Source organism: Phaseolus vulgaris, chromosome 6, assembly GCF_000499845.2.
Source record: "Phaseolus vulgaris cultivar G19833 chromosome 6, P. vulgaris v2.0, whole genome shotgun sequence".
Lineage (NCBI taxonomy): Eukaryota > Viridiplantae > Streptophyta > Magnoliopsida > Fabales > Fabaceae > Phaseolus > Phaseolus vulgaris.
In genome coordinates this window covers 31,198,367-31,213,440 of record NC_023754.2, presented here as the reverse complement: position 1 = coordinate 31,213,440, position 15,074 = coordinate 31,198,367, and the positions used below count along the sequence as shown (strand labels likewise).

General features: G+C 37.5%; 3 protein-coding genes across 3 annotated transcripts; 1 reads left to right on the top strand and 2 right to left on the bottom strand.

Moving 5' to 3' along the window:
- Positions 1-38: 38 nt before the first annotated feature.
- LOC137832945 (pentatricopeptide repeat-containing protein At3g23020-like) lies at positions 39-2,977 on the bottom strand. The gene has a single exon (XM_068641352.1). The coding sequence runs from the start codon at positions 2,642-2,644 to the stop codon at positions 230-232; it is 2,415 nt and encodes an 804-aa protein (XP_068497453.1). The 5' UTR covers positions 2,645-2,977; the 3' UTR covers positions 39-229.
- Positions 2,978-3,974: 997 nt separating this feature from the next.
- Positions 3,975-6,647, bottom strand: LOC137832943 (pentatricopeptide repeat-containing protein At1g14470). The gene has a single exon (XM_068641351.1). The coding sequence runs from the start codon at positions 6,540-6,542 to the stop codon at positions 4,626-4,628; it is 1,917 nt and encodes a 638-aa protein (XP_068497452.1). The 5' UTR covers positions 6,543-6,647; the 3' UTR covers positions 3,975-4,625.
- A 233-nt stretch (positions 6,648-6,880) lies between these two features.
- LOC137832942 (methionine S-methyltransferase) lies at positions 6,881-14,180 on the top strand. The gene is made up of 12 exons (XM_068641350.1): positions 6,881-7,288; positions 7,362-7,555; positions 7,630-7,836; positions 8,556-8,651; positions 9,074-9,262; positions 9,552-9,740; positions 9,834-10,070; positions 10,419-10,553; positions 11,380-11,700; positions 11,818-11,997; positions 12,555-13,523; positions 13,645-14,180. The coding sequence occupies exons 1-12, from the start codon at positions 7,057-7,059 to the stop codon at positions 13,966-13,968; spliced, it is 3,273 nt and encodes a 1,090-aa protein (XP_068497451.1). The 5' UTR covers positions 6,881-7,056; the 3' UTR covers positions 13,969-14,180.
- Positions 14,181-15,074: the final 894 nt, after the last annotated feature.

The window sequence follows — 15,074 nt, the reverse complement described above, 5'->3', positions numbered from 1 at the left end:
TCAAGAAAAAATTATTCAAACATGCAAAAGAGCAACAATAACTACCAAGCCATATTATAACAAATTATCATAAAAATTGACAGTAATAATTCTAAATACATTTCTTGAAATGCTCCAATCATAGTCTCAGCCAAGAAACCAAATTAAAGGAAACCCAGCTCCAGAGGAAAGCCAGACCAGTTAAAATCCAATCATGCTTTTCTAATGTAGGCTCCATAATTAAGCACATCTATTCATTTGGAAAATTATCTCCTTCATATGCACATGAGAGTGCCAGCATCCATCCTTGCAAACCATGATGAGCATCCCTTTTCACCATTACTTCTAGCCTGCCAACAGCCCCCTTTGAAACTCCACAATTCAGCAAAATGTTAGCAAGAGCTCTAAATGTGAAATCGTCTGGTTGAATGCCAGATTTTATCATTTCGTTGAAAGTCTCTGTAGCGTCCCTTAGCCTCCTATCCATAGAATACAAACCAAGCACATTATTATAACTCAATACATCAGTCAAAAGAGCTAGTCTTCTCATCTGTGTTGCAATTTGAATGGCTTCATCCAATCTTCCAATTTTCTTATACATACATAGCATCATTGCATATGAAAACTCATTTGCAACTTCATTCTTCTTCAAGCTCTCAAATATCTCTTTTGCTTGTTCAACCATAAGTCGTTCAGTATAAAGATCAATCATACAATTAGAGGAAAATATAGAAGGACCCTCACCTGACGATTGAAGCAATTTATATGTTTCTTCTGCTTCTTTCAGGTAGCCTACTTTAGTATACAACTTAATTAAAGAGTTATATATAGTTAAATTCCCTTGCAATCCTGCCTTTTGCATTTCATTAACATAATTGATGGCTTCTTTAACACTTCCTGTATCAGCAAAAGCATTGATAAAAACACCATAAATAATGACATCAGGCTGAACGGCATATCCAAGCATCTCCTCGTATAATTCTTCAGCCATTTTCAATTGACCTAACTTCACAAAGCTTTTTATCACAACACAATATGGAACACAGTCACTCACAAGTCCTGCATCTTGCATTCTTTCAAGATAAGATTTTGCATCGTGCGGCTTGTCAGCACTGGCCAAAATATGTATGAGAGAACTGTAGCTGCATTTGTCAGCAACAACACCAAATTTCTTCATACAATCAAACAATTGACATGCTTTATCATAGCATTTTCCTATCCCATAAGCTTTAATCATCACATTAAACTCGAGGACAGTGAGCTTTTTCTTTTCTTTGCAGCACAAAAATACTTTCTCTGCTTCTAAAGTGTACCCTCTCTCTCCATAAGCATCAATATTGGCAGAATAACAGCCAGAACTAATATACCCAGCTATGTGAAACCTCGTGAACCACAACCATGACTGCTCAAGCATACCTGATTCTACATACATTCTAGTCAAAGCAGATTGGGTAAATTCATCAATTGCAAGATTCCTTGCATCCATCTCCCGTACAAGTTCTTCCGCTTCTTGGACCATTTTCCTTGTCGAGTATGCATACAAGAGGATACGGTAACTCAAAATATCTGGCTCAAGGCAGGCCTGTTTCATCCTTGCAAGATATTTAGCTGCAATGTTGACATTATTATTCTTAATATGAGCCGAAATGAGGATGTTATACGTCCAAGTGTCAGGTAGGCAACGAAACTCTCCCATTTTCTGGAACAACAAACAAGCTTGTTGTAGCCTTCCACAGTTTCCATACAAGTGAATCATTAAATTGAGTGTCACTGTATTTAAGGCTATGCCTTGTCTGATCATCCTAGCAAAAGTTTCACATACTGCGCGAAATTGACCACCCTTCCCATATGTGTTAATCAAGGTATTATACGTATTGGAGCTTAAACAAACATTGGCATGTGATCCTTTATCATCCACACTAAAATTATGATTAACCCCTAATCTAAAAGATGCACCTCTAATCCATCTTCTGAAAAACTCTTCAGCTTTTCGGAACTCTCCCGCCCTCTTGTACAACAGAACAATAATGCCCATGGTGACCTCATCAGGCTCCATTCCTTGACTCTGCATCCTCTGAAGCCAAGCAAGAGCTTCTTCTTTGAGTCCACCTTTGCTATAGACATCAATCAAGGTCCCATAAGTGGAATTCACAGGTGCAACTCCTTTTGCATTCATTTCGCCCCACAAACTCTCCACAAGCCCCCACTTGCACGCTCTGCCAAGGGTCCAGAGCATTATGTTGTAGTGAATGACGTTCAAGTCATAGCAACCTTTTTTCTTTAACCACTCAAAAATTTGCAGAGACCTCTGCCAAGAGACCTGGGCCTTCAGAATTGCACTGATTTGCCTGCTGGAGAGAGTCTCCTCCCACTGTTTGAGAGCGTTATCCAAATCCTGAATGGTGTTGAGAGCGTGGAGAAGGGAAGGAATGCGTCCACCGTGAGAGACCCGTCTGGTCGAACACGTGGAGTGCAGCTTCTTATTGAACCTCTTCTTTGAGGGGCTGGAATCAGCATTTTTACCCAAACTCAGTTTCTTGCAAAGATATTTATGGGGAGAGTGAATAGTTTTAGTGAGAATGAAAGCAGAGGTATCGGGTGGAGAAGGAAGTGTGTTGCTGAAACCCAAAACATTGGTATCTAAGAATCCAAACTTGGCCAGCATTGGTGTCAAACCGACCTGAGGAGTTGGCTCTGCAACTTCGAATTCGATTATGGTTTTGTTTTCAAGCAGTCCTCCAGATTGGGATTCTGCGAGATTGAAGTCTACTTACCCGAAAAACACGCAGCGGCAGCGGAGCGGAACAACACGCAGCGTTCCTGAACCAATGCGATTCTTGCTCGGCTTTCTTTCGGATTAACTTAAGAAGGCTGCGGTGAGAATGAGGATCACTTCGGAACTGGGCGAAGCGGTAGCGAAGCTCAGGTGGTGATGCAAGTGCGCGGTGAGCGTTGATGGATGGAGAGGAAACCAGAAAGCACGCAGAGTAAAACAAACCAAATTGAAATTAAATACATAATATATTAATAAATAATTCTTTTTTAATAGATAATTCTTTTAATTAATTACGTTAATAATTTTAATTTATATATATTAACACATACTTTATACATTATTTTATATTTTAAAATATTAATTATGCTTTCATAATTAAAATAAATATATGTAATAATAATAAAATCCAAAAACTTAAAAGAAAAACAAAATTTGGCATTACTACAGTGAAGGAAAAATTTTGTGTTTTTTTCCATATCTTAATTTAGAACAATTTAAAACGCTTCAATTCTAGAAAATCCTATTTGAAAGAAATAATGTTTCTAAAAAATATCCTGAGCTTTGCAGAAAAAATCATTTTATTCTTATATTTTTTTTTTTTATTTGGTCTACACATTTTATCTTATATACAAAATTTCTTGCAATGTCTTCTTCGGAAAGCATTACAAATCATCATCTTCTTATGGGTAGGAGATGTGGCAAAGTGGATCTTCTTATGGGTAGGAGATGTGGCAAAGTGGGACGAGTCGGCCCGCGGCTCGTGGGTGGGTTGCTTATTTCAATCCGCTGATTCGCTTAGACCTGTCACACATAATTCGTAGCCCGCGTGGGATAAGTGTGGGAAGGGACGGGTTGACCCGCATAACTTTAAAATGTATATTTTTTTTACACCCCATATTTTCTTCATGTAGTCTCTTTTTTTTTTTTACACCCCATATTTTCTTCATGCAGCAAATAACAATTTTGAACATTTTCCTAAATTATAACTCCACGTTGTAAAGTAAATAGGAACAGTGCACCATTGCCTGACATAAGTAGGAAAAAAATTGACTTTCTTTTAAGGCAATTCCAAATTTAATGCTTGTAAAGAAAGGTGTTGGAAGAACTTTACCCCTAATCCTAAATGACATATAAGTTGTGATCTAATGACTAATAAATACTAAGCATATAAAACAACTAAATCTAAAAATTTTATAATTTAAAAAATTAATCAATCGCAAAGCAACTTCATTGTTATACATTGTAATTTCTAAGGCTGCTGTATATATAAGCATGATGACTACACTTGAGTGTTTTGCGAATTTCTCATTTTATCTTTTTCTTTAAAAAGGATGTAGCATGCGGAAAAATTCTGTCAACTTCCTCCAGCTTAGGTAAGTCTTGGTGTTTTTCCATGTATTTTGAGTTCAGGGACATTTGTCGTATATGCTCCTCAAAATCATTCGTTTCACTATCGCTTTGTTCTGGAAACTTATCAAACTCGTCCAAATAAAGAGGTTTTTCCACTCTGGTGAAATTCTCTACATCCGAATCTGTCTCAAATATATCTGAATCCTGATAACTTAACAGAATCAGAATCCAATTTAGAGTCCATAATTTGTCTCATCTTCTGTGCACCCAATGTTAACATTCATCAACTCATCTTGTTTATCTCAATTCTCTGACTGAAAATTTAAAATTTTTCTCTGTCAATCTTCTGGACTGCGTCAGAAGCATCTATATTACTCTCGGCTGCACTTTTAAACTGCGCTTGAAGAATTTCGAGCTCTTTTTCAACATATATATATCCCGCCCTCCTCAATTTAACCTTGAGATTTGTTAGAGATTATAGATATCTGACTACTCATTCGGTCTGTTTTCAACAATGAACTTACGAGCTATGCTCCACCCAGCTCGTGGCTGTTGTTTTCTTCACTCCCTGTTTTCTCATTTTATCCCTAACTTCGTCAACATCTTTCCACCTACCAGACAAAGCATATATGTTGGAAAGCAACACGTAATTTCCAGAATTATGTGGTTCAACCTTGAACAATTTCTCTGCAGCAAGTTCCCCGAGTTCAACTCGTTTATGAATGCTGGTAGCATTTAAAAGAGAACCATAAATGCCAGCATGGGGCTCCATTGGCATGCTTTGAATCAACTTTATAGCATCTTCTAATTTACCTACTCGACCTAGCATATCAATCATACATGCGTAGTGGTCTACATCAGGAACTTTTATTGATTCAAAAATTTCCCAACCCTCCTCCAATAATCCTGCATGACTGCATGCAGTCAATACCCCAATATATGTTATGCGGTCTGGTTCAATACCACCTTCTCTCATTTTTGACATTAGCCTGAAGCTTTCCGTTCCATGCCCATGGGCTGCTAGCCCGGAAATCAACGTGTTATAGGAAACTAAATCTCTGGTTGCCATTTTTTGAAATATTATTCTAGCATCTTCCAGACTTCCACATCTTAAGTACATGAAAATCAAAGCATTGTATCCAGAGATACTGAGCTTGATATGATTTTCACTGAGGATGCTGACAGCCCAATTGCCTAAGCCCAGTCTTCCAAGGTGTCCACAGGCAGAAAAAACAGTCACCATAGTCACCTCATCTGGTTTTGAATCTTTACTCGACATCATTTCCTTGAACAGCTTGATTGCCTTTAGTGACTCGCCATTTTGAGCATAACCAGCAATCATTGAATTCCAGGAGACAGTATCCCTTTCTGGCATCGTATTAAAAAGGTCTCTTGCCAAAGATAAATTACCTACTCTTGCATAAGCAGAAATCATGGCATTCCATGTGACAGAAGTCTTATACAGACCCAATTGGTCAAAAATCTTCTGAGCTAGCTCAAGGTTACCGCACTTTGCATGCATATCAAGAAGAGCTGTCTTGACAAAGTAATTTGAACGAAAGCTCATTTTGTCTAGCTTTTTGACAATTGACTCAGCAAGTGAAGGATCACCAAGAGATGAGCAAGACGATAGGACAGTTACCCAAGTTGTTTCATCTGGTTCATTGCCAGAGCTAAGCATGTCATTGAACAAACTTAAAGTCTCTTGTGCTGCTCCACTTTGAGCATATCCTGATAACATTGCATTCCAAGATACCACACTTCTTTCGGGCATCTCATCAAAATATATCCTTGCAGCCTTTAAATTTCTCATCTTTGCATGTCCAGTGACCATGGTGGTCCAAGTAATAACATTCCTTTTTGACTCGCCCATCGTGCAAAAAAGTCTACTGGCTTCATATTCATTACCACACTTCCAGTATCCAGAGATTATGACGTTCCAATCTGCAGTAGTTCTATAGAGCATTTCATCGAACAGTTTCCTGGCAACCTCAATATGCCCATACTTAGCATAAGTAACCATAATTGCATTTCGAACAAGATGATCGCGACAGTGTCCAAGTTTCAGCAAATGAGCATGAAGTAGCGCGCTGGCCTTTCCAGCAGATTTTATCAAGATAGGATAAAACGATGCATCAGGCTTAATGTCACAGTACTGTATATGTTTAAAGAAAGAAACTAATTCTGTGGAAGCACAGATTTGGGAGTAATATTTGAGCATGCAGGTGAAGACATGTGCATTGGGATATGTTGCGACATGAAAAATGTGCCAGGTGTAGTTTGAGGGTGCAAGGAGGCGCGTGCATTGGGTAAGGAGAAGCGCCACCCAGTGATTGCGGTGGTGCTGTGAGTGGAGGACGAGTTGTGCATGGAGCTGTCTAAGTTGATGAAGATTGGCTATTTTGCCTGCTATGCTTTTCTTCTTCAATGTTGACATGCCAGGGGTTAAACACTACCCACTATGCAATTGCAGAGTTAAACAAGAGTGTGACGTTATGTTTGAGAGAGGTCACGGTTCTTTTTCCAAAGTAATATATGTTAAAATAAAATAAATAAAATACATGTGTAAAATATAGGAAGTATCTGTGAATTAGTTTTAATAGTTTTCGAGAAAACAAAATATAAAAATAGAATCAAAATTAATTTTAATAACAAATGGAGTTAGAATATGAATGCGATCTTAAAGAAAAGAATATATATTATATTAACGTATTGTTGTAATTAAGTATAATTTTTAACAAAAGTATATAACACGTGCTGATTATTAATAGAAAAGAAAAGGTCGTAGCAATGGACGGTGAGTGTCAGTGTCAGAAACTCTCTCGCCACGTCTCGCTCTAACTAACTAATTTCATAAGCCATTACTCTCTCTCTGTTGACTTATCATTGGATTGGTTTGTTTGTTCATTCTCTCTGAGAAACTCTCTGAGAAGAAAGAAGGAATTGGGAAAATGAGTTGGAAGACGGTTGATGAGTTCCTGGAGCAGTGCAAGAAGTCCAGCGACGCTGCCTACGCCTCACTGCGGTCGCTGCTGGAGCGCCTAGAGAATCCCGAAACCCGTTCTCAGACTCGGATCTTTCTTTCCCACCTTCAGAACCGTTTTCCCACCAAGGACTCCTGCGATCAATGCTTTCAAACCTACCATTTTCGCATCGAAGATGTTTCCCTGGGTCAATACGAAGGTATTTACTTTTATTATTGGTGTTGTTGTTGTTGTTATAGATTACTGAACTAATATTTTCCATTGCATTGCAGGCCACCAGGGCAGAAACAAATTGACTATGATGGTCATTCCTAGCATTTTTCTCCCCGAAGACTGGTCCTTCACTTTTTTTGAAGGGATTAATAGACATCCAGACTCCATTTTTAAGGAGAGAACTGTTGCCGAGTTAGGTTGCGGAAATGGGTGGATTTCCATTGCCATTGCCGAGAAATGGTTGCCTTCCAAGGTTTCCTTCATCTCTCTGACATTTCCCCCCCTCTTTCTGCCTCTATCCCACAACACTTACCACTATTTCTGCAGGTCTATGGCCTTGATATCAATCCTAGAGCTGTCAAGGTTTCCTGGATAAACTTATACTTGAATGCTTTAGATGAAAATGGTCAGCCCGTCTACGACGCGGAGAAGAAAACTTTGCTTGACAGGGTAGAGTTCCACGAATCTGATCTTTTATCCTACTGCAGGGAAAAAGACATTCAACTTGAAAGAATTGTTGGATGCATACCTCAGGTTATTCCCCAACCATTACCTGCACACGCACACTGTATGCATTATCCAACTTTCATTCACTTGCAACCACCCATCTCTGAATCTTAAGCCGTTGGATGAAAGCTCATGGATGTTTTCATAAAACCAAATGGTCTCAAACTCTAGAGGCGTTTAATTTACTTTGTTGGATTTTCATAAACTTTTGGCAAAGGGTGTTAAAGATAAGCTTACAAGACTAATATTTTTAATATAGATTATGGATTGCACTTCGGCTGCTTATTTTTTTTCGTATTATTGTCGGTGTTCTTAATTCTTAGCCAGGTAAGGCTGCTGCTTTTTACCTTTACTTTCTATGTAGCAAAGTAATAATCATGGTGTTTGATTTGTAACCTTTATTTCACGGCTTATCTATTTTACTGATTTTCTAGAAGCAGATAAAGATGGTTGATAGTTGTATCGAAAGATAAGGTTGTTGATGCTACTGGTAGCTTTTTCCAGAACTTTTTAAGCTAAATTATTTGCAATGTTTCGCTCATAACAATTGTGACGGTTGGATTCGTGCTCCTTGTTTCGTGGAATATCATATGAACCTTGATTATGGACCTGCTGTGAATGATACAGACCTTGGCAACTAGTTCTTTTAGCAGTCATGAAGTCTTAATGAATTTAGTTTATCTGGGGGGTGTCTGGGCATCATCATTTGATTAATACAATTTTTTGTATTGGTTGACTCCCTGCAGATTCTTAATCCAAATCCAGATGCAATGTCAAAGGTGATAACAGAAAATGCAAGCGAGGAATTCCTTCATTCATTGAGTAATTATTGTGCACTTCAGGTAAATAAGATCCTTTTTTTATTGGTCACGTGCTATTTACTTGGAATGTCATTCATGTCCTGCATATATCATCATGAGAAAAGCCAAATCTATATAGAGGGTAAACGGAACAGAATTCTTTTTTGTTGACATTGTTTTCTTTAACTATATGCCCACATCAATGTGATAGTTACCTCAGCAACTTTTACGCATATGTTCTAGTGATAGCTGACGTATTACACTATTACCTCATTCTCATTTAACGATTCCTGTATGCCAAGCTACAAAAATCTCATTTTTCTTTAGACATCTTTTACTCACAAAAGTTGTCCCTCCCGACGATAGTGATCTTTTGGCAATTTAGAAATGTTTCGATTTGATGTATTATCTGCCTATTTATAACAAGAATGCATCATTCTCACCTTTATTTCGCTTGCGTCTAGGGATTTGTGGAGGACCAATTTGGCTTAGGATTAATTGCTAGGGCAGTTGAGGAGGGGATATCAGTAATCAAACCAAATGGAATTATGATCTTTAATATGGGGGGGCGCCCAGGTCAAGGTGTTTGCAAGCGATTGTTTGAGCGTCGGGGTTATCGCATTACAAAGCTTTGGCAAACTAAAATCATTCAGGTTAGTAACTACTCCCTCTACCCCATAATAATTGCACTTTCAAGGTTTTTCATACGAACAATAATAAATATTTGAGAAATTAGTGGACACAAATTAGAAATAAAAATATTAATGTTTCATTGAAAACCAAAAACATCAATAAATTAGAAAAAATTTCAGTAAGCTAAAATTACTGAGCCAAACTTTTTAGAAAGCTAAAACTAGTCATTTTGAGCGGGATGGAGAATATACTTTACTAGATGTCATTTGTCCAATGGAAGTATAATCTTATTGAGATGTATTGGTAAAGGCTGGTGACACAGATATTGCAGCCTTAGTTGAGATTGAGAAGAACAGCCCACACCGTTTTGAGTTTTTCATGGGACTTTCTGGGGATCAGCCGATTTGCGCACGGACCGCGTGGGCTTATGGAAAGTCTGGCGGCAGCATTTCCCATGCTTTGTCAGTGTACAGTTGTCAACTTCGTCACCCTAACCAGGTGCGGTACTTCAGGAAAGCTTGTTAATTCACTACTAGAATATTTATTGCCCTGGAGGAAATTTGAAACACAATGCCATTTGTATACTGACAGGTTAAGGTTATTTTTGATTTTCTAAAACATGGATTTCAAGAGATCAGCAGCTCCCTAGATTTGTCTTTTGAGGACGATTCTGTTGCTGATGAGAAGATTCCTTTCCTCGCTTATCTTGCAAGAACACTAAAAAGTAATTCTTATTTTCCGTATGAGCCACCTGCCGGAAGCAAACATTTCCGCAATCTCATTGCTGGATTTTTGAAGACTTATCACCATATTCCACTCACTGCCGATGTAAGAATAGAGTGCTATATTAATCATATAGGCTTTCTGCTGCATGCATATGCATAGATACATTTAGTGTAAGATGATGTCTCATTAGATTATAACTTTATACTAACCTCTATTGTAATTTGTGAATACCTCTTGTCTGTAATGAAAAGTAAAAAAAAAAATGCAGTGCTCTACCTAAGCTGTTCAGTTGTGTTGATCACATGTTACATGTGAACCACTATACTTGAGTTTGTAATTGGGAACTGCATGTCCTATAGTATATTTGGTCCGTATAAAGTATTACAGTATTTGTTTATTAAAAATAAGTGTATTACAATATTGACTTCATCTTTTGCAATCTTGTGCAAGAATGTTGTCATTTTTCCTTCAAGGGCTGCAGCAATCGAGAATGCCCTTCGCTTGTTCTCACCTCGCCTTGCAGTTGTCGATGAACATCTGACTCGTCATTTACCTAGGCTATGGTTAACGTCTTCTGCACTTGAGGTATGGAATAGACATGCCTTCGTATTTTTTGAAGTTGATTAACATTTTGTTGTGTCTGTATTATTATCCCAATGTGTTGAAGAAATACAATATGTGAACAGTTGTCGTCCTTGCTGTGAAAAAATTTCTAAAGCAAGAATCATTTCTAGAAAAAAGTTCCTTTGTCGAGGAACACGTGTTTGAAAGAAATGCAACCCCGTGCATATTTGACTTTTACGTAAAACTTTGTCCTGATTAGAATAACTTCTTAAAAGGTGCCCCTAGCGGACGGGGGCATTTTTAGCTTGTTTGAGTGGGAAAATCTTTGCATTGGCAATATATGTATCCACGTACGGACCCAAATTGCGCCATTGTCCCATTTAGACCCAATTAACAGAAGGATAGCTTAGACAGATGTATTGTAAGCTATAATTCTGACGTCTGTAGCCGCCTATACATATTTTTCTTCTATCAGAATAAATGAACCTGCTGCCATTTAAGCAATTTTAGGTGATGACCTAATATTTTCTTAATTATTGAGGGCTCATTGCATCTCATTATTCACCTTTTTTTAAAGTAGAAGGATTTGTTGTTTTCAGCTTTATTACTTGATGTTACTTGCCTGTCTTCCAGACTCATGCCCTTCCTTTTCTTTGTTGTAACTTTAAGACTGCAATGTGATCTCTTGAAAGACATGAAATCTAGTTGTAAACCCTTTTACTATTAGTAGTGTGAGGTTCTAAAACCTTAGGATTCCTTACAATGAAAATATGTCAAATGATTTTTATTATTAAATTTTGTTTAATTATTGCTTTTTTTCATAACAAAATTTTTATCTTTCTAGTAGAGCACAGGAACTATGGACTCTTCAGACGATACCATTACGGTAATTGAAGCCCCCCGGCAATCGGACTTAATGATAGAACTAATAAAGAAGTTGAAGCCTAAAGTGGTGGTGACTGGGATTGCTCATTTTGAGGCTGTTACTAGTTCAGCTTTTGTGCACCTTTTAGATACAACACGAGACATTGGATCTCGTCTTTTCTTGGACATATCAGATCACTTTGAGCTATCCAGCCTTCCTGGATCAAATGGTGTCCTGAAGTATCTTTCAGGAACTCCTCTGCCCTCTCATGCAGCAATTATATGTGGACTGGTAAAGAATAAGGTAATATTCCCTACTCCCTGTTACCTTGGCTCACTTAGTCATTGTGGTAGACTTGTGTTTTGGCTTGATATCAACAATTTCTTATTGATAGCACCGACATACATGCATGTTTAACAGGTTTATCCTGATTTAGAAGTAGCTTTCGTCATTTCGGAAGAAGAATCCCTCTTTAACGCCCTGTCCAAAACCGTTGAATTACTGGAGGGCAATACTGCATTAATTAGTCAGTACTATTATGGCTGTATTTTTCACGAGCTTCTTGCTTTTCAGCTTGCTGGCCGGCATGCACCTGCCAAGGTATGTCTCTTCTTTTTACTTGCCTCTAAGCTTAAAAGTTGAGGTTGCTTTGTCTCTTCCCACATTCATACTGAAAATTGTGTTTGAGTCTATCATGAACATCACGGTCTGAATTTAACTAATAGAGGACCAAACTGAGTGTTATTATGCTAATGTCTGCTTCAATAGGAAAAAAGGACAGCCCAGATTCCGTACCAAACTGATTTCATTCTCCAATAAATTAGAGATTTCTGGGTTACTTAAGCCCGAAAGTTATCTGCAGCATACATGATCTGTGTTGATGCTTTGCTAATGACTTTCTTAAAATTAATTATTGGGTCAGAGCAATGTGTAAGATTGACTTCTGAAGGCAGAATATGCCTCTTTAAACTTTCTAGTTCTCTGTGTTTTTTATAACTATTATTTGCAAGTTCGTTGTTGCTTACAAGGAGAGTATACGTTGAAAATCAATGCTAATATATCTCTTCTACATATTTATCACGTGGTCAGTTCATAAATTAGTCAATTCCCATATTAAGTTTTCTTATCACTTCAACACTAACTCCTGTCCTTTTCAGAGAAACTTTGAGAATGCCAAATCAATTGATGTGATAGGATATGCTAGATCAGCCTCATTGGTCCTAAACAATGCTGAGTTATCTATTGATGGGGTAGAGAATGGGTCCCTGATCCACATGGACGTCGATCAAATCTTCTTGCCTGTTCCATCTCCTGTCAAGGCAGCTATTTTTGAAAGTTTTGCTAGACAAAACATGTCTGAGTCTGAAATTGATGTCACTTCAAGCATAAAAAGATTTGTCAAGAGAAACTATGGTTTTCCAACAGATAACAGCACCGAGTTTATATACGCTGACAGTTCAAAAGCTCTTTTCAACAAGCTGGTCCTCTGCTGCATCAAAGAAGGTGGCACCCTCTGTTTTCCGGCTGGATCAAATGGGAACTATGTTTCTTCTGCGAGATTTTTGAAAGCTGAAATAGTGACTGTACCTACAGATGTCAAAGTAGGTTTTAAGTTCACGGAAAAGACACTCACCGGAGTCCTTGGGACTGTGAAAAACCCATGGGTGTATATTTCCGGTCCTACAGTCAATCCAACTGGCTTAATTTATAGCAACAATGAGATGGTAGAAATTCTAAGCACCTGTGCTAGATTTGGTGCAAGAGTTATAATTGATACTGCATCCTCTGGTTTGGAATTTGACTGTGAAGGCTGGGGTGGCTGGGATATAGAGGGGTGTTTGTCTAAGCTGGATTCTTCAATAAAGCCATCGTTTTGTGTGTCTCTTCTTGGTGGACTGTCTCTAAAGATGCTCAATGGTGTTCTCAGATTTGGCTTTCTTATTCTAAATCAGCCTGTTTTGGTTGACACATTTTACAGTTATCCAGGATTAAGCAAACCTCATACTACTGTTAGATATGCTACAAAGAAATTGCTGGAGCTTAGAGAGCAAAAACCATCAAACCTATCAGATGCTATTGTTGAACACACCCATATATTGAGAACTAGATCCAAGAGCTTGAAACAGGTAATATATGACTGCTAACATTTTTTTGCTGGAATTTTATTTTAGTTGATCTGTTTATTTATAGGTTGTAACCTTTTTCTTTTTTTAAAGAATGAATATTTTTTGGCGATTATTACACTAGGTTCTTGAGAAAAATGGGTGGGATGTGCTTGAATCGTGTGCGGGTGTGTCTGTTGTGGCCAAGCCCTCTGCCTATCTGAACAAGACTATTAAGCTGAAAACTTCAGCAAAAGGCGAAGGAAGCCACGGAAGTGCCACTGAGGAAGTAAAGCTCGACGACTGTAATATTAGGACTGCCATTCTCAAAGCCACTGGATTATGCATCAATAGCGGGTCATGGACTGGAATTGCTGGATACTGTCGGTTCAATATTGCGCTTGAAGAAAATGATTTCAAAAAAGCTTTGGATTGCATTCTAAAATTTAGAGAAGTCGTACTGGGTTAGAACTTCAGTCATTGTTACACCTTCTGAATGCTCGCCCTCGGTGCATGTCATTCTTTTCATCTTTCAGTTTCACATTTTTTTGGGTAAGTTTTTATTCCTCATATTTTGCACGGTTAAACAAACACAATTGATCTTTCCAAATCCGTGCGCAGTGATGTTTTGCGATGTAAACTTTCTCAGTTCAATTTATGATGATGGGATTATTTTCTCCACACCACCCCGTTTTTAACAACCATCCATGTTACAATTACCAGTTGAACAACCAAAATTCCAATTAAATTAAACTCACCAAGAAATCATCTTTGAATTTAACTGAAGTATAAAATGCAGATGAAAATAAAATGCAGTATGACCTATAATCATATCAGCCAAATAAATACTGTTGAAGACACATCCGATATTTGTATTATAGTGACCACATCAAGGTACACTACCCATCATTCATTTATAATGTATACATGTAAGTGAATGTTATGCATTTTTTTCACTAAAACAAATTTTAAATAATATCCAATAACTTTTTGAACAATGTAAGCCTTGATTCTTCAGAGGAAACATGATATTCATTCAAAAAGGATCCATGTTAGTTAAATTCTATTGTTAAAGTTAAGATCAATTTGGGAATCTTTGATTAAAGTGAAGTCTACTCGTACGTACGTATACTTGTAGTTACATTTAACCATGGTGTGACTGTGATCAAATGGAGTATGTCATGCACTTTCTCACCAGTTTTAATGAAGTCAAAATTTTTTTAAGAAGTCAAATTCTTTCAATCGATCATTCTTTCTCTATTACCGAGGCATTTTATCTAATTATTCAAAAAGAGAACCAGAAGAAGATTCGTACTTTAGGTAAAATCAAATTCTTCTCATGCATTTGTATTTGAGAATAATGTTGATTTCAAAAACAAGATAAAATCGTGTAATCGGTATGGAATCATCTGTCATACCAAACATCACTGCTACAAGTTGATCCGTTATTCACCTAACCACAAAAAGAATAATTTTTCTTAGCTTCTCACTTCAAATTGCCAAATTTGTCCTCTTGTTAAGTTTAGAAGAATTTCATTCATTTTACTCAACAAGATGTCTAAATCATTTGATATT